This window comes from Eutrema salsugineum, unplaced genomic scaffold (genome assembly GCF_000478725.1).
Source record: "Eutrema salsugineum unplaced genomic scaffold, Eutsalg1_0 scaffold_1, whole genome shotgun sequence".
Taxonomy (NCBI): domain Eukaryota; kingdom Viridiplantae; phylum Streptophyta; class Magnoliopsida; order Brassicales; family Brassicaceae; genus Eutrema; species Eutrema salsugineum.
In genome coordinates this window covers 15743525-15767452 of record NW_006256909.1, presented here as the reverse complement: position 1 = coordinate 15767452, position 23928 = coordinate 15743525, and the positions used below count along the sequence as shown (strand labels likewise).

The window sequence follows — 23928 nt, the reverse complement described above, 5'->3', positions numbered from 1 at the left end:
CGCCGGCGCACCAAGCTGCCTGTCCGTTCCTGCCAGTCCGCCACTACAATATTCTTTTGAAACAAAGAACAAAAGGAAGAGTGAAACACAAGCTAACGAAGACTTGTAACGCAAGCAAATGCATCATAGATAACAAAAAGGAAAGAGATGTTTTACGTACCAAGACCACGGCTTTGACATTCTCCAGAGTGAACGGGGAGGCGAATGGTTGATCTGTGGAGATCTCCATCAAGAGATCGATCATGCTCTCGGTTTCAAGCTTAACCCTATTGGGATCAGGCATCTCATTGATAATCTCTCTTGCATATAAGTGTCTTGCCTCTCGAAACAGTCCTTCATATAAGCTATGAGGCTTGTTAGATCATGGAGAACTTAGCGATTATAAGGGAAATATCAGAGAAAAAATCTTCCAAAAAGGCTTTGACTCCCATAAAGAATCTCTATGAACATCTTCATCTCTTCCCCATCCTCGTTATACATCAAAGAAAGGATCTTTGAATGTCCTAGAGCTCCAAACCAGGACTAGCCAACCCCTAAATCGGATACTTTATACTGAAAGTAAGCGGTGTTTTAGCCTTAACCCTTGTTTATACCAAACGCTTGCCTACACACAACTGAGTTTGTAAATGTCAGCATAAGCTCACTTATATCTCATTATACGTTTTCCCAAAAGTTTATGAAAGAGCTGTGTTTCGTGCGATTAATTAACTTTAATATGACCTCATTGGCAAAACGGCTTTGGTACCTCCTTCAAAACACGTCTTTCCCCTCATTGAAAGGATCTTTCAATAATGATAATATAGGTTTAGCAGCTCTCTAAAAGCAACTACTACAACATCCCTTCTTATGGATGGATCAAGTATATATCATCCTTGTTAAAAACCCTTATTGCAGTTAGGTATCAGACAAAAGGTTTTCTGAATCTTATATGGGCATGTGGTAAGACCCTTTGATTCATGAGAAACTTCAAAGACCGGCATGTCCTCACGTACCACAGGTTCAACCTGTAAATGACTTCTAACTTTATGAACTGCTAAATGAGTTTAATGTGGGAAAACTAAATACCTCTCAGTATAGAAAAATAAATTAATTTGATGGTAATATTGTTACTCAATTGGTCAAATGGAAATATTGGATACTGAGAAACATACTCAATTCGACCATTCAATCGGGTTGCCTTAAACCAAGCATTGGGGAAAACTCAAAGCTTCTCATAAGATGTACCACCATATGTGACTATTAATTGTGGTCTTACTTTATCAAATAATTGCTTTGGGATATCTTATGGCCAAGATAGATGATAAGCCAAAATTGCTCAGATGGGTCTTGTTGCTTCAAGAATTTGATATGGAAGTCAAAAACAAGAAAGGTATTGAGAATTGTGTGGCAGATCACCTTTCGATGCTCAGGGTTTATTTATAGTCTCACTGCACTATAAGTGCACTGCATTGGAAGTGCTTAGACATCCTATTTTTGGAGTTCTCGTGAGAAGTTATATATATATATATATATCTAATATTGGAGGTTGGTAGCCAAGTCAATAGAGTGGAGTCTAACGAATGTACGTTGTTTCTTTGGAGAACATAGCAAAAAAGACTTTGTAAAACGCTGAAGAAAATGATTATCTTGCGTTCAGAGGAACAATTTGGCAAACTGACAAACCCAACATATTCAATCACATTACATTTCCTCGTTTTGATTGCTAGTAATCAATCAAAGAGGTTTTAGCTATTCATGTCTGAGTTATTTCTTAGTGCATCATTGTTCATTGAATTTCTGTGACTATAGACCTCTATAGACCTCTTATGAGTTTCATAAGACACATGCTTAGTGCTTGAATAGTTGAATTTGTTAAATAGTTAGAACATGCATAGTTATCACCTTCTTGTGGTGGCCATATTTTTCTGGTAGTTTCTTTCACAGAAAAAGGTATAGTCCCTTTAACATACCATCACCAACTTGGTTATTGGTGTATAGTGAATCTTTTCATTGGATCAAGGATCCATCATATGTTTATGTTCACTACATATCTCTCACTTTAGATTAAATCTCTGATCTCAGAACAACCAGATTAGAACACTTCCAGAGAGAAAGATGATAAAAAGGAGAATATTTTCATATGTAGCTCTATCAAAAGCAAGACTTAAAGCTGTGATAGCAAAATCAACAAGTAGACCAACTGTTGGCAATGCCCCTATATCTTAGCCTCCTCCAAAACCCAAATACAAAACATATTTTCCGATATCTGTTTTTTTTTCTTCTCAAAATTGTTGAGGCTGTTGTAGCTTAATAGTTTAATGTTCTTCTATAAACTTGTTTTCGTTTTTAGATAAGTATATCCAATTAGATATTAAACAAAAATTGGTAATAAACCAAATACACATTGTGTCAGTCTATATATTAAGGTTATATAACTATGTCATGTCTAGTTTATGTCTTCTTCTAGACATCTGCAAAAATTTAACTATTACTAATTTGCTATATTGCCAAGTTTCGGTAGATCTTAGGTTTGAATAGGAATGGCATTCACTGGATTACATGGGAGAAAATGTGCACATCCAAAGTTTTTAGTGCCTCCTTAATTTAAAATGTGTATTTCCCTTCATTGGAATGGTCCTTCAAATATGATAATATAAGTATATCAATTATCTAAAAGCAACCATAACAACATCCCTTTTTAGAGATGGAGGATAGTATCTGTTGTGAAACTCTTATTGGAGTTATCATGAGAGAAGAAGAAGACGAACAAAAGAGAGAAAATGTCCTTGTATTGAGTGTGGGAAAGTTTGTTACATGGTATACGATATATAGTACATCATATATCTGGTATACATCATATCGAGACTAATTCAATTAAACCAAAGTAAACCATACTCCTATTATTCCCCCTCAAGATGGCACAAAGACTGAAAGGAGAGACATCTTGCCCATTAACTTCTTGAACTGCAGGGAAGAGAGGCTTTGTGAAAGCATCTGCAAGTTGGAAGTCAGTTCGAATATGAAGTGTTTTGATGAGTCCTCTATCAATCATTTCCCGAACTTGGTGACAATCAAGCTCTATGTGATTTGTTCTCTTGTGGTAGACTGGATTATTGGCGATATTGATTGCAGAAGTGGAATCACAGAAGAAAGCAACTGGCTTAGTCTGAGGAACTTGTAGCTCACTTAGGAGATTGATGAGCCATTGAACTTCACGACTAGCAAAATTCATAGCCCTGTATTCAGATTCAGTGGAGAAATGTGAAACAGTCGGCTGCTTCTTGGTCTTCCACGAGATAAGGGATGGACCCAAAAACATGCAATAACCTGAAGTAGATCTTCTAGTATCAGTGCATGAAGCCCAGTCAGCATCCGTAAAAGCTTTTAAGCATAGGTCAGAATCTGCTGAATAAAAGAGACCAAGACCAATACTGCCTTTCAAGTAATGCATCACTCTGTGTGCTGCTCGAAGATGAGATTTCTTAGGTGCAGACGTGAACTGACATAGCCGATTAACAGCACAGGTTATATCAGTCCTAGTGATAGTCAAGTACATCATCTTTCTAACTAAACCCCGATAAGATTCCGGATTATCAATAAGAGAGTACGGGCTATCAGATCTGAGCTTCACATTTGGGTCCATGGGAATACTAGCAGGTTTGCAACCTAAAAGACCAGTTTCCTCTAGCAATTCCAAATTGTATTTCCTTTGACAAATGTAGATTCCCGAGCTTGATCTAGCTATCTCAAGACCAAGAAAGTACCTCAAATCACCGAAATCTCGTAGCTTGAAACGTGTTTGTAGATCAGCTTTAAGTTGGGAAACGTCTTCATTATTGTTTGCTACAATGATTATGGCGTCTACATGGACAAGAACTGCAATATATCGACCTGCAATGTTTCTTACAAACAAGGTGTGATCAGTATGTAATTTTTGAAAACCAAGTGTCAAGAGAGTGGAACTGAATTTAAGGAACCACTGTCTTGAAGCTTGTTTCAGCCCATATAGAGATTTTTGAAGCTTGCAGACAGGATTTGGAAGTAAAAATTCCCCTTGCTTTGGTGTGTATCCTAGAGGAAGAGTCATATAAATTTCTTCATCCAGTTCACCTTTTAAGAATGCATTAGAGATATCCAAATGAGTTAAACTCCATTTCTTTGCAGCAGCTACAATAAAAAGAGTTTTAACCGTGGTCATCTTTGCCACTGGAGAGAAAGTATCTGCAAAAAATCCACTCCCTCCTGTTATGTATATCCTTTAGCTACAAGGCGAGCATTAACAGAAGCACACTGACTGCAAATAGGTCTTGTTTTCTGTCCAGGATGTGTAGAATGTGAAGCATTAACAGAAGCAGATTCTAGAACTGAAGCGTTAAAAGCAGAAGCATTTTGTATATGATTAATGTTTCGCTGGTTGTAGTCTTGATCAAGTAGATTGTACACGCCTGCTAAATCCAGAATTGTCTTCTTCATTATTATCTGACTCCGAGCATTGGTGTACGACTCATTTAGTCCAGCAAGAAACTTAATAACCTTTGTGTGTTCTCCTTTAATGGCTGTTGACTTGCAGCATTGACAAGTTTGGCAAGTTTGAACACATTCTGATCCATCAAGTTCATCCCATAAGGTCTTCAGCTTGGTGTAATATGTGGATAAATCGGTGGATCCTTGCTGAAGTGACCAGATTTGTTGAGTGAGCTGATAGGATATTGGGAGGTTTGTGACGTGAAATCTTGTCATCAAATCTTTCCAGATTTCAGAAGCATCTTTGAATCGAAGAATACTACCCTAGATTTGTATGGTGACCGAATTCAGAATCCAATATTTCACCATAGAATTACATCTTGACCAGAATCGATAATGATGATGATTCTCAGGAGGACATGGTAAAGAACCATCAACGAAACTTAGTTTATTTTTAGCATCCCAGGCAATAGTGATAGCTAAATTCCAGGTGTTAAAGTTGGTTCCATCAAGTACCTCAGAGATTAACGATGTTCCTGGATTGTCACCAATGGCCAGGAAGTACGGAGAGTACTGGATTCCATCGAAATCGAAGGCTATTTGAGAAAATGTTGGTGGAACAAAGTCAAGGAGCTAAGAAATTTGGTGTCGGAACATTTGCCGGAGATGGGTGTGTTGATAGCATCACCGGAATAAGTGGTTATGGGTCAGAAGTCGCCGGAATACGCGAATTTGTTCCCGACTTGATGGATTTTGTCGCCGATGAAGCTCCGCAAGCTATGCGACAAGATGTACAACGAAGAGTAACCATTTTGAGAAATCAGGTGGAATAACCTGAGTAGAGATTCAATCGGATGAAATCCGAATGAATTAGGTCAAATGGGATTGAAGAAGAAGCGGAAATCGAAGATCGGAGATCGGAGATTGTTGAGAGGTAATCTCAACGTTCTGATACCATATCATGAGAGAAGAAGAAGATGAACAAGAGAGAGAAAATGTCGTTGTATTGAGTGTGGAAACGTTTGTTACATGGTTTACGATATATAGTTCATTATATATCTGGTATACATCATACTGAGACTAATTAAATTAAACCAAAGTAAACCATACTCCTATTAGAAGTTAATATCAGACAAGAGATTCTTTTCGAATTTAAATAAGCAACAGGTGGGAAGACCCTTGGATTTGTGAGAACCCTTAAAGACCGGCCTGCATGTACCACAAGGTCAACCCCTTTATGACTGTCACTAACTTGATGAACTCCTTAATGAATTTACCGTGTGAAAATATAAACCCCTCAGTGATTTGACAAAATTAGGTCAATATATGGTCAAATGAGAATATTAGATAGCCACAAACATACTAAATTTAACCATTTAATTACATAAACCTAACATCGGATCCAAGCATATGGAAGAAACTCAAAGCCTCTCATAAGATGTACTACCTTATGTGGCAATCAATTGTTGCCCGACCTTATTATGAATAAAAACCCCAACAGTTATATATGATAAGTTTAGAGATTTAAGAATAAAACAACACACATTTTTTTAGAAAAATTCAAACTGCTTTTATATTGCTTTAGTTTTCCGTTTATATAATAAGAGATTTGGAACCATAAATTCCTATGGAAGCACAACCATAATCAGCAAAGCAACTAAGGGCATGTTTCTAAATTCTCGAAATGTTATAACATCATATTTAATATTTATTAAACAATTCTAAAGTGAAAATAAAAAAGGCTTGCCGTAAAAATAATAAATAATAGCAAAAACTTAAATTATCATGTGTTAATTTTTTTGTGGATAAACCCTATCGGCTTATGAGGTGAGTAGGAACACACTGACAAATGTGTGTTAACTAATGCATGAAGTGTAAGATGTCAAAGTAATTTGCGGAAGTGATTTTATTCATCAGCCTAAAGGCAAATATATATACATGTACAATAATTAGCTTTAAGTTCAGAACTAGCAATGTAGGACAAAATAAATATTCTAATAAATTAACTGTACAAGGCATGCCCATTACTATCTCTTAATACCCCCCCCCCTCCCTCTCCCCTCAAGTTGGAGCATGGAGATCTCGAATGCCCAACTTGCACAAAATTCCTTTGAACGGACGTCCTCCAAGTGCTTTAGTGAAGATATCCGCCAACTGATTAGTAGTAGAAACATGTTGTGCTTGAACAATTCCAGCCTGTATATCGTCTCTAATGAAATGACAATCAATCTCCACATGTTTCGTTCTCTCATGAAACACAAGATTATCTGCAATATGAAGGGCAGACTGGCTGTCACAATATAAATTCATTGGACCAGAATGTGCAATACCCATTGTTAACAACACACTCTTTATCCACTTCAACTCCTTCAATGCCAAAACCATAGCTCGATACTCTGCTTCAGTTGAAGAGCATGATACAACATCTTGCTTCTTTAACTTCCATGACACAGGAGAATTTCCTAACTGTATCAACCATCCACTCAAAGATCTCCGTGTGATTGGACATCCAGCCCAATTTGAATCACACCAAGCTGTAAGATGAAAATTACAATCAGATTTCAATAAAATTCCTATTTGCAAGCATCCTTTCAAGTAACAAACAACTCTCAATGCAGCCATCCAATGATCTTCTCTTGGCTCATTCATAAATTGAGACAATATGTGCACGGAGTAGGCAATATCTGGTCTAGTTGCAGCTAGGTAAATCAACCTTCCAACCAGTCTTCGATATTTCTCAGGATCAGCAAGTATCTTTGTTGTCAAACTTCCCAACTGATGATTTGGCTCCATTGGAAACTCTACAGGTCTACCACCAAGCAAACCGACATCAACAATAATATCTAAACCATACTTTCTCTGTGATAAGTATATACCCTTTGTATTTCTCGCAACTTCCAATCCAAGAAAATATTTCAATTTTCCTAAATCCTTCATATGAAAGCAATTGCTTAAATATGTTTAAAATTTTTGTATCACCTCAGGAGAGCTTCCTGTCACCACAAGATCATCCACATACACTAGGACGTGCAAGTGAACTTTATCACTAACTAATGAGAAAAGATAGTAATCAGCCTTACTTTGTGCAAAACCATACCCCAAGAGTGCCTTCGAAAGTTTCGCGAACCAACATCGTGGAACTTGTTTCAAACCATACAACGACTTGCGCAAATGACATACCATACCCTTCTTAGAAGCACCAAAACCCTTAGGTACCCTCATAAACACCTCTTCATCCAAATCCCCATGAAGAAATGCATTGTGCACATCCATTTGATGTAGCTCCCAATTTTTCTCAGCGGCAACTTGAAGAACCAATCGAACTGTGCTCATCTTTGCTACAGGCGCAGATGTATCAGAATAATCAATCCCCTCTTTTTGAAGATTGCCACATGTCACAAGTCTCGGCTTATACCTTTCAATCGAGCCATCCGCATTTTACTTAATTGTGTAAACCCATTTACAGTCAATTACATGCTTATCTGGTGGTAACTGTTCAATCAGCCATGTTTGATTTCGTTCCTGAGCCTCAATCTCCAGTCTCATAGCTTCTCTCCATCGTGGATCGTTCATAGCCTCAGAAAAAAATTTCGGCACAACTCCTTCAGTTATACTACACAAAAATGCCTTGTGTGACACAGAGAACCTTTCACAATTCACATAAATTCTCATACCATAATCATTACTCATCTCCTGACTTTCAGTGGATGTATTCATTGTAAATGTCGTATTGCACACATAATTGCGTAACTTGACAGAAGATTCTTTCTTTCTCATCCCTCGTCCCAAAGTTTCTGTTGATCCAGGCTGTTGCACAGTTTCAGCCTGTGTCATTGATGCAGGTTCTGTCACTAAAGCAGACTGCACATTCTCATACTGTGTAACCGATGCAGGTTCTGTCACTAAAGCAGGTTTCACATTCTCAGACTGTGTAACCGATGCAGGTTCAGTATGTGGCACTGTAATTCCTAAGATATCGCGTATTTTGTTTCCTATAGTGTGTCTTTCTTCTTCTGCAATCTTGTCTGACACACAACCAGAGTCTGTGTCATTGTATCTCTTGTGAGAGGTTGTATAATTTCCCTTGTCAAGGCAGGTACTATATCGTCAAATCCACCATTATCATCCACATATAACCTCGTTTGATCACAATTAGAAGGCTCATCCAGCTGTGCATTTTTTAGCTCCAAATATGGAAACGGTCCTCAATAAAATTGACATCCCAAGAAACACAGATCTCATGGGTGTCCAAGTCAGATAAGTTCCATCCCTTCTTTGCATAAGGGTATCCCAAAAATATGCATTTTCTGTTTCTACTCGCAAATTTATCTCCATGACGTTTCTGATTGTGAGCATACGCTAAACATCCAAAAACTCGTATCTCACTATAATCAAGAGTTTTTCCAAATATGATTTCATAAGGACTCTTACCATTGTGTAACACAGAAGGCATACGATTGATTAGATACGCAGCACATAAAGCACAAATAACTCCAAAGTTCTATTGGTAAATTTGCCTGAAATCTCAACGCTCGTGCGACATTCAGTATATGTTGATGTTTTCGCTCCACTCTACCATTTTGTTGAGGCGTTCCCACACACAAAGTTTGATGAATTATCCCTGATGTACGAAAACACTCATTCATACCCATGAATTCACTACCATTATCACTTTGCATGTTTTTTACATGTTTCTCAACTGACGTTGAATGAGAGCAAAGAAAACTATCATTGTTTTCTGAACTTGTGTTTTATCAGCAAGAAGAAAAACCCACACAGCTGTAGAATAATCGTCCACAACAGTTAAAAAATAAGAGGATCTACACACGCTCTGTGTTTGTTATGGCCCCCACAAATCACAGTGAATCATTTCAAAACATTCTTTGCTTTTCTCTATACTCACAGGAAATTCATTCCGACACTACTTTGCTCAGAAACAGACATCACAATCAGAAACACCAACACTCTTTTGATCCACTTCTGGCAATCTTCTAAATCTTTTCAAAAGCATGTCACATCCTTTTGTGCCAAAGTTCCAAAGACCCCAACTTATTGACCTTCGCCACATTCACGATCTTCTGAATAATTTGAAGAAAATACAATCTATCTTTTCTTTCACCCACTGCAATCAGAATTTGCAAAGCAGGATCCAGTACCCAACACATTTGCTTGGAGAAAAACACAATGAAATTCATTGCATCAATAATCTATGACATGGAGATGAGATTGCACTTGAGTTCCTTGACAAAAAACACATGTGTCAAAGTTAACTTCTTCGTTAATGCCACACTTCCTTCTCTATCAGCAACCACAACATTTCCATTAGGCAGACCAACTAAACATGGTGAGACTTTATGCACATCAAACATACCACTTAACGTACCCGTCATATGGTACGACGCACCACTATCAATAATCCACTCATCTGTATAGTTGTTATCACTCACACGATTTGCCATCTCTAATCTCGAATCAAGCCATCGAACAAGCTTATGCCATTGATTTTTCTTGAGCCCTGTCACAGCTTGTGGATCAACCTATGACGCCTCAGTGTGTGACACACGTTTTGTAGGTTTTCCATACTCTTCCAGCCACCAATCTAGATATCCATATACATGATCTCACATTATGACCATATTTCAAAAAACGAGAACACATAATTCCTCGACTCTGAAATTTCATATTTTCTAAAAAAAACAGAGAAATTTCCAAAGTTTCTCCACCGAATAAAGAAATCTCAAGCTTCTATGGCTTTGTAGAAATCCCGAACTTCGTTGGTCCGAGTTCACCACCAAAAACAGAAGAGCAAAACCTCGTGGGTTTGCTTTTCAATACAGCACAACTTATAACAAGAATTTGAATCAAGAGGTAGACCAAAATTTTATGTAGCCTTAAACTATGATTCAAGAGTTAAACCAAAACTTTATGTAGTCTTAGGCTCGGAAGTGATTTTATTCATCAGCTTAAAAGTAGATATATATACATGTATAATAATTAGCTTTGACTTTAGAACTAGCAATATGGGACAAAATAACTATTCTAATAACTTAACTATACAAGGCGTAATAATCTCATTACTATCTCTTAATATAGTTAAGTTATTAAGAAATAGTAATGGACTTATTAGGCCTTATATAATTAAGTTATTAGAATAGTATTTTTGTCCTAGGACAAGATAAATCCACAAACGATGCTAATTTTGAATACTGTCAAGCATTTCAGACACGGGCTCTAGTATCAAACTCCCTTGGCACCGCGAGTGTTTCCCATACATTTTTTTCACATGTATGAATTTTCTTTTTTTTTTTCATACAAAATTCTTTTTTAATTGTTTTACAAAAAGTTTCTTCCTTTACACTTTGTAGTGAGCTTCGATAGGAACTTCTCATAAATCAATAATGCGTTGATCTAGTTGCCACCTATGACACAAAATGCTATCCAAAGAGGACACCTATTGATAGAATGGCCGTGCCTTATCTAGTCCCATGTATTATATGGTTTATTTAGAAAGCAAAAAAACATGAGAAACTCTTTTAAAGAATTTCTAGAACTATATATATATTATGTAAAAAGATCCCATGCATGGCATAATGCAATGATAATGTGATGAGAGATTTAGAATAGGAAGAAGTTTTATTGACTCTTATATTTTATTCAATGTCCATAGGACACACACATATAAATATATATATATATATATATAAAGATAAAGAGAATAGCTAGAATAATTGTACAAGATAATGAGAATAGAGAGAATAATTATACAAGATAAAGAGAATAGCTAGAATAATTACACAATATTGAATTAGTAATGACAAACTAATTACAGGGAGTGAATCAAGGACATGATAAAGGGGATTGGATTTCAAAGTAATTAATATAATTGTTCTGTCCTTAACATGAAAAGCATGGTACAAGGCAAATGAGCAGCCATATAAATTACATCAGGGCCAAAGATTGGTGATTCCATTGGATATCGAAACGGCTAACATTTGTCTTGTGTGATGGTTTATGGAATACATGAGCCGCGTTAAGTTGCTTTGGATAGGCTTTTGCCAGTTCACTATGTGTTTAAAGCTTTGTTTTGGAATGGATTGCAGGGAATTCTGGAAGATGATTAATGAAACCAATGAGTGGTCAACATTTTCCAGGGAATCAACTTAATTGAATAAAAAAAGTACAAATTCAATTATGTATGTTCTCTTTTGCTTTGATTTTTTTTCTTATGTACCGAGACGAGACGACCTTATGGGTCGCCTATCTAGAACCCGATGGAGACTCGTGTGGTTTGCCACACTAGCTCCTTTTGAGTAAGTCGTTTGATGTTAAAAGAAAAATTATAAGCGAGACGATTTTCACTTAACAAAGAAACCAAACCATGAAGCAATATATAATACACGCTAGGAACATCTATTATATAACCAGAGACCAGAGTAATAGATTTATTGAACTATTATAATCTGTCACTTGCTCACCTTCTCGGGAACAAGCTTGAGATGAACCGCCTTGTGCATAGCAAGACCAGTCATGACATCCATGTTGATGTCTTCTGGTTTCATTCCATTAGGAAGTTTGAAGTCGAAGTTGAGCAAAAGGTTCGCGTATGGAACCTCAATCATCACCGCACCAAGACGCATTCCAGGGCACATTCTCCGGCCTGACCCAAACGGTATAAACTCATAGTCCGTGCCTTTGAAGTCAACGTCCTTCTCAAGAAACCTCTCGGGCCTGAACTCGTCAGGGTTCGGGCCCCACTCCTTCTCATCACGAGACACAGCCCACGCATTTACATTGACTGTGGTCCCCGCGGGGACATCGTAACCAGCAATCTTGGTATCTTGAATGCAACAACGAGGGATAAGGAGAGGAATCACTGGTTCAATCCTTAATGTTTCTTTAACTAAGGCTCTGAAGTAAGGAAGGTTCTTGATGTCGTCTTCAGTAATGAACGTTAAACCTTTCTCTCTTGCATAATCTCTCACTTCTGCTTGAGCTTTCTTCCTCACTTCAGGGTACTTCATTAGATACGTCATCCCCCACACAACCGCTGCAGCCGCCGTGTCAGTTCCGGCAACCACTATATTCTTTTGAAACACAAAACAAAAAGAAGAGTGAAACGCAAGCAAATAATTCCTTGTAAAACAAGCAACGATTCAAAACATATATAATAGAAAAAAACGGAGAAATGTACGTACCAAAATCACTCCTTTGACATTCCCTATAGTGAACTTGGAGGCGAATGGTTGCTCTTTGTAGACCTCCATCAAGAGATCTATCATGCTCTCAGTTTCTGGCTTGACCCTGTTGGGATCTAACGTCTCATCGATAATCTCTTGAATGTAAGTGTCTTGTCTTTCAAAACAGTCCATCATATATTTCGTGAGGCCTGTCCAATTATCGAGAAATCCACTAAACGGGAAAAAGTCAGAGAAAAAAATCTTCCCCAAAACGCTCTGAGTCCCATAAAGAATCTTGATGAATCTCTTCATCTCTTCCCCATCTTCATTGTACTTCTTCCCAAACGCTTGCCTACACACAACCGTGTTCGTGAAGGTCAACATAAGCTCGCTTATATCGACCGGTTCAGATCTCTCCGCAGCCTTTTCGATCTTAGCCATCATATGCTTAGCCTCCTCCTCCCGCACGTGCTTAAAGGTGGCCACACGAGTGGGTGAGAACAAGTGGTTCATGCCCATCTTCCTCATCTCCCGGTACAACGGTGTGTAGTGGTTCATAGCCATGTCACTTCTTCCGTAGGTCATGAGCACGTGACCACGGTGCGGAGGCCGGTTAGCAAAGTTGACATCTTGCGTCTTGAGAAGCTCTTTGGTTAGCTCAGCCGAAGATACCACCATCATTATTCTGTTTCCTATCTTATATGACAAGATCGGACCGTAATTTTTGGCCCATCCATGGAAGAAACGTTGTGGGTTAGTCTGCTGAAGCTGGTGGAGGTTTCCGATCAGGGGAAGCGCCTTTGGACCGGGAGGCAGCTTGTACCGTTTGGTGTTCGTTTTTTGAGAAAGGAAGAAGAGAAGAACCGCGACGAGTGCCACAACGCCGATGATAATATCTTCCATTTTTGGTTGTCACTAACTACTTTTGAGTGGTACTTAAACAGCACAACAGCTCCTTAATATATAGAAAATTATTGATTGCGGTTTTTTTTCTTCTTAACGAAACCAAACCAAATAGACTAAACCGAACTAAACCAAGATCAAATTTTATAATTGCGTACTTTCCTTTATACCTACTTAGGAAACCTCACGTGTTTGAACTGAAAAACATTTTCACCTACCCAACGTTCCTCCCCTACGTTGTAAGCTTTATGAATATTTGGTTCCATGCAGTCGCATTCGTTTTTGTCCAGATCTATTTGCAGTTTACACAAATCTTTATTTAGCTTTGTTAATTGAGTGGTCTAAACCAACCCTGGACCTATATATATGGACTTTTGCAATCTGATTTTATACAGAAAATCTAACATATTCGTACATATATTTCCGAAATTGTGAAATCCTAAAATAAAATAAAAGTTACCGAAAGTACTATGAAAAAGTCAAAATGTTGAAATAAATAGCCATATTGTATGGTTAACTAAACAAATAGCCAATATTTTAATTTATCGCAAACTTGCATTATTGTGATTGTCAACTCAAAGAGTATTTACCAAAACTTTTCTTCGTATGTAAAATTACCTAAATAGCCAATATATAATGGACTGATGTTTTGAAAGATAGCTTGGTGCACAGGCACAGCCGTCCAATGTCAGTATTTCTATGTGAGATAAAAAGCATGTTTAATCAGCTAATTGTAAGATGGAGAGCACATACAAAACAGTTAAACGGATTCTGCAAATACTCTATTTGCTTTATTAGAAATCACTTAAACACATTCTTACAAGTTGTTTAAACAGAATTACACAATATCATAACTTGACTTGCCACAGAACCTTGAACATTCTTGTGCTTCTGTTCCCAATTTGTACGGCTAACCCTAAAGCTTAGATGTTACAAGCTTTATATACTGTTCAACTTTTCAAGTTGAGAATCTTCATTTTCCACTACGTGATATCTCTAAATCTCCTTTTTCTTAGATTTTAGATCCTTCAATACAATTTTGCTGACTCCTTTAGCTCTACTTACATGATGCCACATCAGCTACTCTTCACACTGCATCGTTTCTGGGTTAAGCCCATCTTGTGTTGCACAGATGATTCCGTTGTGCAACCACCTCATTCATTGGTGCTAACACTAATGTCTGTGTCGGTCAAAGATGTGGTTTATATGTGTAAATAAGAACTCATAGATGGGTGTTTGGATAGATAGCTTGGCGGCCATTCGATCTGTATACTCTTGCTGATTAATGATATTGTGAATGAGTTTGTGTAAGAAGCATTTTTGACCATAGGCGTAGACTACGGGTGTGGATAATATATGATGGATGGATGTTTGGATACATATGGAAAATCGTTCTATATGGTCTTGATGATTAATGATACTGAGAATCAGTATGTTTATGTGGCATAAGAAGCATGTTTGATCAAGTAATGGCATACAAATGTAGTAAAACATCACAAGAAAGATCATAAGTAAAGCCTATAGAAACATAACATCCTAAGATATATACATAATTATACAACCAAAAGTGTGAGTCAATTTAAAGCTAAGGAGAGACAGATGGGAAAAGGAACTACTAATTCCTTGTATATGACCATGGCATATTGTTTCCTAAATGTATCTACAATATCGTCGTTTATTCCTGCCATACCATGTTTAGGGTCTCCATTAGCATGCATCTCTAGAAACTTGGCCGAAACAGGCCTGCAATCGCCAATGTGAAGGTTTTGTATAGCCCAGAGACGCGGATCCAGCTAAAAGTGTTTAGTCCGTAAGATTATGTTAATTGTTGTTGGTACATTTTCTAGAAAATATGAGGGACCATCTTCACCTACCCAACGTCCCTCCCCAACAATGTATGGTTTATAATTTCACCCCCAACAACGTATAGTTAATAATTTCATGCACTCGCACTCATTTTTGTACAGATCTATTTTGTTGTTTACACAAATCTTTATTTAACTTCATTCATTGAGTGGTCTAAACCAACCATGGACCTAACATAGTACTATACATTCTGACTTTATACAGAAAATCTAAAACATTTTCGTACATACGATGTAGGTGGAATTCTGAAATCATATAATAAAAACAATTTGCCGAAAATACTATGAAATAGTCATGACTTTTGGCTTCGTTCGTTGAGTGGTCTAAACCAACTCTAGACCTATATGTATGGACTATATATATACTCTGATTTTATAGAGAAAATCTAACATATTTGTACATATATAGCCGGGATTTTGATAAAATAAAATAAAATTTACCGAAAGTACTAAAAACAAGCCAAAATTTTATGATTAACAAAACAAATAGCCATAATTTTAAGCTATCGAAAACTTGTGATTGTCAGTAAATTCAAAACTTCTGGTTTTTGAACTGAATGTAAAATTGTATTCGACCAAAAACGTTTGTAAAAAAAATACTGTCTGATGAGTTTTTGAAAGAACTGAACTGAAAATCTACTTAAAAAGTTATAGACTTATAGTGCTAAAACAAAGAATAATACTGTCCTTTAGGAAAAATAAATAAATAATAATAATACTCTCCTCAAAACTTTTTATCTCCTTGTGCTCGAAAAAAGTTTAGCTCACTAGTCGCGCTGGTGGCGATGGCTTCTCTCCATGTCTTCTTAATTACATTATTTCTTTCCCTTCATAAGCTATGCACAACCGCTTGGAAAACATACCTCAGTCATAATGAAGAGGAGAATGTAGTCATGTGTCATGTGTGGTATGCGATAAGAATGCAATGATGTTGTTCCAATCTTTTGAGTAATTTGATTTCATGAGACCTCGGGTGAGGAGGCTCCAAACTTCTCTTGAATTAAGCACACATGAAAAAGAGATGATTTCTAGTCTCCATAGGATCTTCGCAGAAAATACATTGGATGCTTTGAGTTGAGTTCTATTTTTGTATTTGGTCCATGGTTGCTAGGCGATCATGCATTGCTATCCACATGAGAAAATATTATTTTGGTGTTGTGTTAGGGAACCAAACACTCTTTGTCCATGGTAGAGCTGGTTGAGCTTGACGAATCTGAAACCAAGTATAAGTATGGAATTTTTTCTTGAATTTGTTGTTTTTGTTTCTCTACTTTAGAGTGATTGTAATGACTAATGAGAAACAAATTGCGGAATGTAATGGGAGATTTTTAAGTTTAATGTCAATTAAGATTATAAATATCTTATTAAACCCGGTATTATTTGAAAGAAAAAGTTAAACTATTGAATCATCTGAAATGAATTTCTAAGGAAAGTTTATGAATAAAACAAAATCGATGATATAGACTTGTGCCTTTTTAAAAGTGAAATCAAAATTTGAAATTATAAAATACAATAAAAAGTTAACTTTAATCTATGATTGATGTTCCGCAAAAAATAAATTTTAATCACAAAGTTGGCCCAAAAATTTTAGTTCCACACATCGACTAAAAAAAGAAATGATGTGACTATGACTTTTTCAGAAAATGCGATAATTATTTATAAACAACAACATCGAAGCCTCAACTAGTCCCATAAATTTTGGAAACGCAAGTTTTTTTTTTATCAAATTTAAACGCAAGTTATGTGGATACTATCGGTCCAGGTCCACAATTTAAAAAGCTGATCATGATACCAAAAGCCCTACCAAGTTTTACTAAAAATATAAGTTACAATCATTTTGTTTCTCAAAATCATTAATTGAGAACCAAAAATGTAACGAGTTTGAGTTGACAAGACCATGTTTGTTAATAGAATCAAATTCTTCAAATGGAAAAAAAAAAAAAACTCAGAAACGTGTTTCTCCTCAAAGAGAAATAAAGAAATGGAGAATAATAATAAAGATTTGACTTGCTTTTTTACCGGATTGTGCCATTGCTGATTGATGAAACCTTGCATACACCTGCATCTGTAGTAAAGGGCAAATCTTTGTAGCAAGCCACTAAGTTCTCATCTGTGTGCAGATCCACCACAAGTGTCTCCCAAATCTTCTTCTTCGGGTTCAAAACATCGTCTGGCTCACCTTCAAACCCGGGAAATCTAACTCGCTCTCCGATCTTAGAAGATTTAGGGGGCTCAACCAACTCCACCTGAGAGTTTCCAGAAGAAAAAAAAATGTATAAACGAAATGAAAATATCGGAGCTATGAACAGGTCAGAGACTCTTTCTTGTGCACTTTACCTTGCTGCCATCACTACTCGTAGCGGCAAGAACCATTGCTTGTGACATAATATCCCTCATTTTCGCCGGCTTCAAGTTGCAAAGAACACAAACCATGCGGTTCTGTCCAGAAAGAAACAGTTTCAGATCGAAAGAAAGATTCAACTGATATTGGGAAAAATTAAGTTTGATTGGGGAGATTGAAACAAACCTGCATTTCCTCAAGAGGTATATATTTCACCAATCCACTAACAACGGTGCGAATTTCTCCACCAACATCAATTTCTTCCACATACAATGCATCTGCGTTAGGATGTTTCTCAGCCTTTAGAATTTTACCGACTCGGATATCAAGTCTTGCCATAGTAATCTCGCGATCAGCAGCCGGTTGAGGTTGGGATTTTCCTGCACCTTTTGATGCCTTTTGCTTTTTAGCATCTGGGAGAAAAAAACAGCAGTAGAGTAAATAATTAAGTTACTGAGCCACATATTACTACGATGAGCTCGGTATCTTTACGAATATGCCTATCAGCATTTTGAAAATAAGAATATAGAACCTGAAAGTTTTGTTTTCTTAAGTTGCTCCGCCATATTTGCTGCTTCTGCATCCCTAGCACGTCTATCAGCTTGACTTCCAGCGAACTTTTCTCTGTACTGTTGCACTTCTTCATCTTTCTGTGATCATATCATTTCACAAGATGTAACTCAAATGCCATATGGCATTATAATATACAACAAACCCGGTTTTATATGGATAAGACCAGAGAGCTACGTACCAATTCCTTGAACAATGGTTGAGGGGTGCCTATCTTGTGACCGGGAGGCAGAATCTCCCAAGGTTTACTTGCTAGTGATACCTTCTCGGCAGAGAGGGAAAAATGTGGAGGCAAATTAAGCTGTTTAAATACCTACAAAATGCAAGAAACTCCACAAATAACTCTTGGCATTCTACTAAAACTAAATAAAATCACTGTTTCCGAAACAATCAATCAAACCGACCTCACGAGAGAATGATGGCATGAAAGGTTCTAACAGCTGTGCAAGAAGGTGTACTAAACCAGCAGCAGTTCTTAAAACAATATCACAAGAAGGTTTATCTTCCTTGTAAAGTTTCCAAAATTGGTTTCCCTACATCAGAAAGAAACAGCATAGTTGGTTAGACTGAACAGCTAATTAAGCTAATATACAAGAATAGAATTACCTGCAAATATGCGTTCCCTTCACTCGAAATGCTCATAGCAATTTTCAGCCCCTGCTTGAGCTTAACCTGCATAAAATGAACAAGACCTTTTATTTAGAACATAACCAACCAGGCACTGAAACTAAGATGGCCATACCAGACCAAAGTCCATATAATGTTCCTCACCTTTTCCATGGCTTCAATATACTGATTCACGAAGTTCCCCACCTTTTCGGCCAGTACTTTCGTTAGATGATGAGATTCAGCACCAGGAGCATCAGGAATGACAGATCCATAACCTTCACATCAGTTAGTACATAATGAAGTAAGGCAGGAGAAACATCAGAGATAGAGATATGGAAGTCTTTGGCCCAGTATTATCAAGTGCATAACTAAGAAGGTAGCCAGAATTCAGGCAACTTTTTCCCATCCGAGTGTTCTTACTGTTTTATAGGAGAATTTCATATACTAAGCCTATTCAGTAACCTCATGCTAAAATAATTTTTTTTGGAAACGTCAAATAATTCACTTCTTCCAAAGTACGTAAATCTTAAGATATGTTCTGTGACCAGTTGATCGTCCCAGGTCACTACTTCACAATGAGATTTCTATCATCTCAACAGAATTATAGTGTCAGATTCTTGCAAGCTAGATGCATCTTTATAGTATTCTAAACTACAAATTTTTTTTCAAACAAACTGTAAACAGAAATCACATAATCACACGCTAATATTTGACAACGGATTGGTGTCCCACGGCTCACATATATCTGACTAGCACACCAACTGGCTGGCTTCAATACAAGAATACAGCACATCCCATATTTTATATTGGATATGTCAATCTGAAAAGTAATCTACAGCTACCACCCATAAGGAAGCCCAATAAATTCGGAAAGAAAAAACCAACCTGCAGGCTCAGGCTTTGCTATAAAACTCAGAACTCGGTTAACAAAGTTGCCAAGGTTGTTCAGTAACTCGCCAGTCAGTTTTGCTTGCAAATCGTCCCATGTAAATAATGTGTCAGACACCTGGATGGCCAATCCCCAGAAGCAATTTAGTGTTGGTGAATTTTACACACGTATGCATGCCCATGATTAATGAAGAACAAAAAAAAGTGTTTCCATTTTGTAGTAGCCATCAGTTACCTCAGGCCTGTTGGTCAGCAAGTAGTATCTCCATACTTCGACAGGGATATTTGTATCTTTTACATCATTACCAAAGACTCCAACACCTTTACTCTTGGAAAACTTTCCTGAACCCATACAAAAAACATGTCCTCGTTTTCAATGAATGGCAGAAAAAGTAAAGCACAATTAATTTAAAATAAATTCACTTAGCCTCCATGGCGAAAAATCAACTGACCGGCTTCGTAATTTAAATATTCAGTCACACTGATTGTCTTCATCATTGTCCAATTTTCCCCAGTTCCAAGCTGCGTAGATGGAAACATCACCTGCATACAACCAGTTGGCAGTTGAAACAGTCAGATTTACAAATATAAACCTTTCTCGGAGGGTACCTTGAGGATAGCTTCAGAAAAGACAAGAACCAAGCAAGAAAATATAAATCACATCCAATAAAACGGTCAGACATCAAAGACGTGATCACCAGAACACCTAATTTTATATGCATTACCGGATAACAATGATCACAAAACTTAACCCTGGGACTAGCACAATCTTTTATCCCAAAAACACAGCAGTTACACAACATGTGGTCTGTCTCACCAGCGAAGGGAGAATAGAAAATGGATAAGATGAATGCAAGGCTATTGGAAATATGACAATAGTCAGATCAGGTGTCTAAGATTATGCCATGAAATCCTTACGGGCATATATATGCCACATATAACGTTTATAACAACTAGCAATAATGACAGAAAAAAAAAAGAGCAAAAATATCAGAAGTATGTGTCTTCCAAGTTATCCAAAAGACAACAAGACATGGTCACTGGAAATTTAGGACCAGGCATGTATTTTTCCCCACTTTTATATCAGAAAGAAAGATGAAGAAAAGAAAGAGAAATAACTAAAACCATTTTAATAACTCATTGGCGCTAGATAAATTTCTGAAATGTTATATACTCACAGTGTGAAAGGGCACATTGTCTTTCCCCATAAACTGATAAAGCTCCACATTCTCAGGATTCTTCCACCACTTCTCCCATTCAGATGTGTAGCATGATGTTATTGAGACGTATCCAATAGGAGCATCAAACCAGACGTAGAAGACCTATAACCATAATTCGAATTAGTAGGTGTACTTTAATATGTTTAAAAAGATTGGCTAGCAGTGATGTTCTTACTTTTTCGTTATATTTCTCATGTGGAACAGGAACTCCCCACTTTAGATCCCTTGTAATGCATCTCTGTTTAAGGCCTTCCTTAAGCCATGCTTTTGTCGTTTGAATAGCATTTTGACTCCAAGATCCAGCAACAGATGTCTCGTTTATATACTCTTCCAACTTATCTTCCAGCAATGGAAGCTCAATAAACAAGTGGTCTGTGTCGCGAATTCGGGGTGTGGTTCGGCAGACCTATTAGAGAGAGAAAACATAAGTATTCACAATAATTATAATAACAGACCATAGTCCTGCCCCTCTATAAGAAATCAGAAAAAATAGTGAATATATCTATCTTGCAGAGATATGTGAGTCAGGCAAATAAGATATGAATGAATAGAAACGAAGCATGCACAGGACAATCAAAATCAGCTAGCCATTACCATTAATATATATAATAAACATATGGAACAAATATGTACAGTCACAATGAATGAAAAATTCTTGCATGATAACTGTCTTGTTAACTAGTTCAGCTGCGCCACGTCTTTCAACATAAAAGTTTGTATCAATAGAAAATGAATCACAAGCATTGATCACCTTGCACCTCGGATCTTTGAGTTCAGTAGGATTCAAGAGCTTTCCACATTTTTCGCACTGATCTCCGCGAGCAGAATCATAATTGCATGCTTCATGTGGACAAGATCCCTCAACAAGCCTGTCAGCTAAGAACTTCTGGCATGTATCGCAGTAAAGCTGAAGAAAAAATGGGCCACAAAGACGTGAGAGTTAATACCCCACTAACTGAGTGGTGTAGTTCTTTCTACTTGAGAAGAACATATGGATGCTCTTGCGATAGATTAAGGCTAACTGGCATTTGAGGAAATTTCTTCACCTGCTGCATGGTGTTCTCTGAAAGAAAGTTGTTTTCAAACAGCTTCTTGAAAATTGCTTGGCTCACTTCTGTCTGTTCTGGGGTTGAAGTTCGCCCAAACTTGTCAAAACTTATTTCAAACCAGTCATAAACTTCTTTATGAATGGCATGGTACCTAAAAGCACAAACAAACAAAAAAAATACATGGTAGCATCAGAAATGACTCTGAAACATGGATGCTACAGTGCAAAGATCGCTAAAAGACTCTCTCCAAAACCATTTCTGAAATATGTTAAAACTTTTGTATATTTCTCTCGCGTAAGTTGAACAACGATATACAATTAAGAGTCAAATTTTTCATCTTGAGACAAATCTCATAAACCTACACATCGCAAATCCACTGAGAACAAACTACTTCAAGAAACAACTAAATCCCATAAACCATCAGCACAGATAAATTCTATGTAATTTTAGTAAGAAAAATGGAAACACAACCTACGCAACAACAAAAGAACACCAACAAAGACTAAGAAATCAAGATACATTACTTGTCACAGATTTCCTTCGGGGTGCAATTCTCCTCCAGAGCTTTGGTCTCAGTTGCAGTCCCATATTCATCAGTCCCACATATATATATCACGTTATAGCCAAGGAGACGACAGAATCTAGCAAACACATCAGCACTCAGAACACCTGTAAGACGAAGAAAACACACAAAAACATTGCTTAAACCCAGCAAGAAACCTGAAAACATCCATCATCACAAGCAGAACAAATAAAACCAAATTTGAGTCACTAGCTGTCCTTATCATTCGTGTGTCAATCAATGCAAAATCAGATTCTCATGAAGTTCAACGCTGAAACTGATTTTTACATCTGAACAATAACAGTGACTTCATCTAGAGTCTCTAGAACGAAATTCAAAAGAGAAACACATGCAATCAGAGAAGAAGACGACTTAAACGCATACGAATAATGATACGAAAGTAAAGAGGTTAGGATTTCAATTACATCCGATGATGTTTCCGAGATGAGGGACGTTGTTGACGTAAGGCAAAGCACTGGTGATTAGTATATTTCTCATGCCAGGAATTGGCAGCCTGGGGGCGTTCCCGTCTCCGTCTTCCATGGCGGAACAACAAGACCACAAGACAATTAGGGTTTTCTCGAAGAATCAGTGAGAGGAAAGACGAATCAGAGAGGCTTCCGGCTAAAAAAGAGAGTGAAGCTATCAAACCTAAAAAAGTAACGCATTTAAGGCGGCTCAGAAAGATCCGGTTTAATTTCATAACCAGATCGAAACTTGATCAAAGACCGGTCTGGTACATGAAATTGCAAATTATTGATCTTGGGAAAACGGCCTATTCCTCCACGAATTTTATGCCTTCTGAAAATCCATACACGAACTATTAAACATCAAGTAAAGGGTTTACCACCAAACCCACTGAACTAGAAACATTTATTGACTTTAACAAACTAAAAATATTTATATTGATATCAACTAAGATCAATATCATCCTTGGTTGATAATCTGTGACACCTAATCCTCCCTTACTTCACTCCGACTTACAGAGTCGTCCTCTACGACTAAGTTTTCGCCGGCTAAGGCTAGAATTATTATTTGGTATCCGAGATCTGATTCGGGATCCACTCTGATTTTCTCCGATCCGCTATAAAAAAATTCGGATATCCAAGAGAGCCAGATCCGAATAATAAAAATCAATATCCGTCTACACCAGATCTGTATCCGGATAGTTAAATTATTAGGTCCGGATATCCGTATTTGAATCTCTAACTTCTAAATATATTTAAAAATTATATTTTATTGATAATTATGTAATATACTGAGATTTTTATATATATAAATAATTCAAATTAAATTAAAAT

The 23928-nt window shown here is 37.1% G+C and overlaps 2 protein-coding genes across 2 annotated transcripts; both read right to left on the bottom strand.

The window, feature by feature from the left end:
- Positions 1-11761: 11761 nt before the first annotated feature.
- Positions 11762-13523, bottom strand: LOC18030058 (cytochrome P450 83A1). The gene is made up of 2 exons (XM_006414795.2): positions 12639-13523; positions 11762-12527 (listed from the first exon to the last, which is right to left on the bottom strand). The coding sequence occupies exons 1-2, from the start codon at positions 13521-13523 to the stop codon at positions 11907-11909; spliced, it is 1506 nt and encodes a 501-aa protein (XP_006414858.1). The 3' UTR covers positions 11762-11906.
- Positions 13524-17176: 3653 nt separating this feature from the next.
- Positions 17177-23265, bottom strand: LOC18030057 (methionine--tRNA ligase, cytoplasmic). The gene is made up of 17 exons (XM_006414794.2): positions 23053-23265; positions 22590-22734; positions 22063-22216; positions 21768-21923; positions 21192-21422; positions 20975-21118; positions 20249-20339; positions 20032-20138; positions 19794-19914; positions 19071-19183; positions 18906-18971; positions 18704-18832; positions 18481-18612; positions 18262-18379; positions 17916-18142; positions 17726-17827; positions 17177-17634 (listed from the first exon to the last, which is right to left on the bottom strand). Exons 1-17 carry the CDS (start codon positions 23168-23170, stop codon positions 17404-17406), a joined length of 2385 nt encoding a protein of 794 aa, XP_006414857.1. The 5' UTR covers positions 23171-23265; the 3' UTR covers positions 17177-17403.
- Positions 23266-23928: the final 663 nt, after the last annotated feature.

Bases quoted from the DNA above. Each gene is read 5' to 3' on its own strand.
- LOC18030058 (XM_006414795.2), bottom strand. From the start codon at position 13,523: ATGGAAGATATTATCATCGGCGTTGTGGCACTCGTCGCGGTTCTTCTC. The intron at 12,528-12,638 runs GTACGTACATTT...GTGTTTCAAAAG, and splicing joins ATGTCAAAGGAGTGATTTTG to AATATAGTGGTTGCCGGAAC.
- LOC18030057 (XM_006414794.2), bottom strand. From the start codon at position 23,170: ATGGAAGACGGAGACGGGAACGCCCCCAGGCTGCCAATTCCTGGCATG. The intron at 21,924-22,062 runs GTGAAGAAATTT...TTTTTTCTTCAG, and splicing joins CAGAGAACACCATGCAGCAG to CTTTACTGCGATACATGCCA. The intron at 19,915-20,031 runs GTAACTGATGGC...TTGGCCATCCAG, and splicing joins TGCTGACCAACAGGCCTGAG to GTGTCTGACACATTATTTAC.